This window comes from Erythrolamprus reginae, unplaced genomic scaffold (assembly GCF_031021105.1).
Source record: "Erythrolamprus reginae isolate rEryReg1 unplaced genomic scaffold, rEryReg1.hap1 H_18, whole genome shotgun sequence".
Classification (NCBI taxonomy): domain Eukaryota; kingdom Metazoa; phylum Chordata; class Lepidosauria; order Squamata; family Dipsadidae; genus Erythrolamprus; species Erythrolamprus reginae.
In genome coordinates this window covers 238461-240841 of record NW_027248471.1, presented here as the reverse complement: position 1 = coordinate 240841, position 2381 = coordinate 238461, and the positions used below count along the sequence as shown (strand labels likewise).

General features: G+C 34.5%; 1 protein-coding gene across 1 annotated transcript; it reads left to right on the top strand.

Moving 5' to 3' along the window:
- Positions 1 to 1108: 1108 nt before the first annotated feature.
- LOC139155405 (olfactory receptor 14A16-like) lies at positions 1109 to 2074 on the top strand. Its single transcript, XM_070730535.1, has one exon. The coding sequence runs from the start codon at positions 1109 to 1111 to the stop codon at positions 2072 to 2074; it is 966 nt and encodes a 321-aa protein (XP_070586636.1).
- The last annotated feature ends 307 nt before the right edge of the window (positions 2075 to 2381 follow it).

Genomic DNA, 2381 nt, shown 5'->3' with positions numbered 1-2381 from the left:
GAGCCTTCAAAGGCATGCAAATATTTCATCTTCATTCTGCGAGCTGCATTGGTTGCCAACTGGCCTCTAGACACAATTTAAAGTGTTGGATATGCCATATAAAGCTCTACATAGCTAAGGACCAGGTTATTTATGGGGCTGTCTACAGAGAAGGGTGGCATAGAAATCAAAACAAACCAACAAGTAAACAAATAAATATTTGGTGTAGGAATCTAATTGCCAATTTTTGTATGGCAAAATATTGATGATTACCTGAGATCACATTTGTAATACAAATATCTGGGCCAACCCTGAATGTGTACAATATAATGAATTTCCCAATAAGCATGTTTTTGAAATGTTGCCATAGAAAATGGAATGAGTCGGTCAATTTTTAATAAAAATATACACAAATACATTAACATGTATTTCATGTTTTAAAGATCTGCCAAAATTTCATTGATGATACCAAAAAGTTTATTTGAAAACCTTGGTTTATAAAAAAAAGTTAGTTTCTTTCTGGAGGTTACTTCCCTATACCTACTGCAACTCCCCATAGGCTCAATCTGTTCCTGTCCCCCTCGAACAAATCTACTTTTCACCATTTTATCTAGTTTTCACTATTTTATCTTTGATGAAATATAAGCAATAATGGGCCCCACTAGGTACGAATGGGATCCACGATCTGTTAGGACTTTTTAATGGGTTACATAGGCCAGGCTGGCTGCCCGCATGCCCAAAATGTGAGAAAGACCCCAAGCGAGATGCCTGGATAAAATGGGTTTCAGTAAAGCATTTTTAAAAGGGGATGAACAAAAGAAAATCTCTTGTGACCCAATTAATACAATTTTAAAGTTATTATAATAACTGTTGTTTAGAATAAAGCCAATGTAAAGTTTGAACTCCATTTTCAAATACATAATTTCATTCAGTACTGATTAACTGAGAAATGAACCTCCAAGGGACAGTTACAGACATTCCATGCATAAAAACTGCTCTCATCTCTCTATTGCTGCCAGGTTGGAAAAATTGGTACTCATAATATACCAGCCTGTCTTAAATCTTGGTGCATCAAAAAGAAGTCTGATTTTTGAGTTATTTTCACAGACTGCAAAGCAAAGACAGAAGTATGGAAAATCAATCAAGAGTTGGTGAATTCCTTCTGCGTGGATTCCCTGACATTGAGGGACTAAGAATACTTCATATCATCACTTTTTTAGTAATTTATTTGGTGGCACTCACTGAAAATCTCACTATTATTACTGTCATTATTTCCAGCCATCAACTTCACTCACCCATGTATATTTTTCTAGCCAACTTATCCTTCCAAGATCTTGGCTCCATCTCTGTCACAATTCCTAAATCAATATTGAATTCTTTGATGAACATTGAAACCATTTCTTACCCTGGGTGTCTCTGTCAAGTGTTTTTCTTTGTTTTCTTTATAACATCTCATCTCTTCCTCCTTGGTGTCATGGCATATGATCGTTATGTAGCCATCTGCAATCCATTACATTATGAGATGACAATGAACAAAAAAGCCTGCATCCAAATGGCAACCAATGCATGGATGGTTGGCCTTTTCTACTCTACATTATACACTGCAAATTTATTCACGGTGCAGTTCTGTTCCAGAATCATCAATCAATTCTTCTGTGACATTCCTCAATTACTCCGAATCTCCTGCTTGGACTCATACTTCATCGAATTGTGGACTCTCATCTTTGGCTCTTGTTTAGGATTCATTGAGTTTGCTCTAATTGCTTTTTCTTATGTGCAAATCTTTAGAGCAGTTTTTAAAATCCCATCCTCTCAAGGAAAACAAAAGGCTTTCTCTACTTGTTTACCTCATCTCACTGTTATTTGTCTGTTTACAGTAGGTGGTACCCTTGCTTATTTCAGTCCAACATCTACCACCTCTTCAGCATTATATCCATTTATATCTGTATTTTATTGTGTGATACCACCACTGTTAAACCCCCTAGTTTATAGCATGAGGAATAAGGAACTCAAAATGGCATTCTGGAAACAAATTCCCAATATTTGTCCTAAGTCCTTGTGCAAAAATCTTTATTGGTTTCAACTATTCTGGTAAACCTTACATAGATATGTTCTCATACATTTCATGCCAATGTGTAAATTAAGCACATGTTTCTCACTCCTATTTATATTTTATCAACAGAGAAATTATTTTTACCAATTGTAATTCCTCAAAAAATCTGCCTGTAACATAAATCTCTTCCATTAAATATCCAATGTAATATAGATTGATCAATGATGCAGGATGGAAAATAATTAAGCATTACTATTTGATATATGTAAATATATATTTTGAATTATCTGTGTTAAATATAGAGAAGGGGTATTGATAATTATATGTTTAATATGTTTTATGCTTTAAA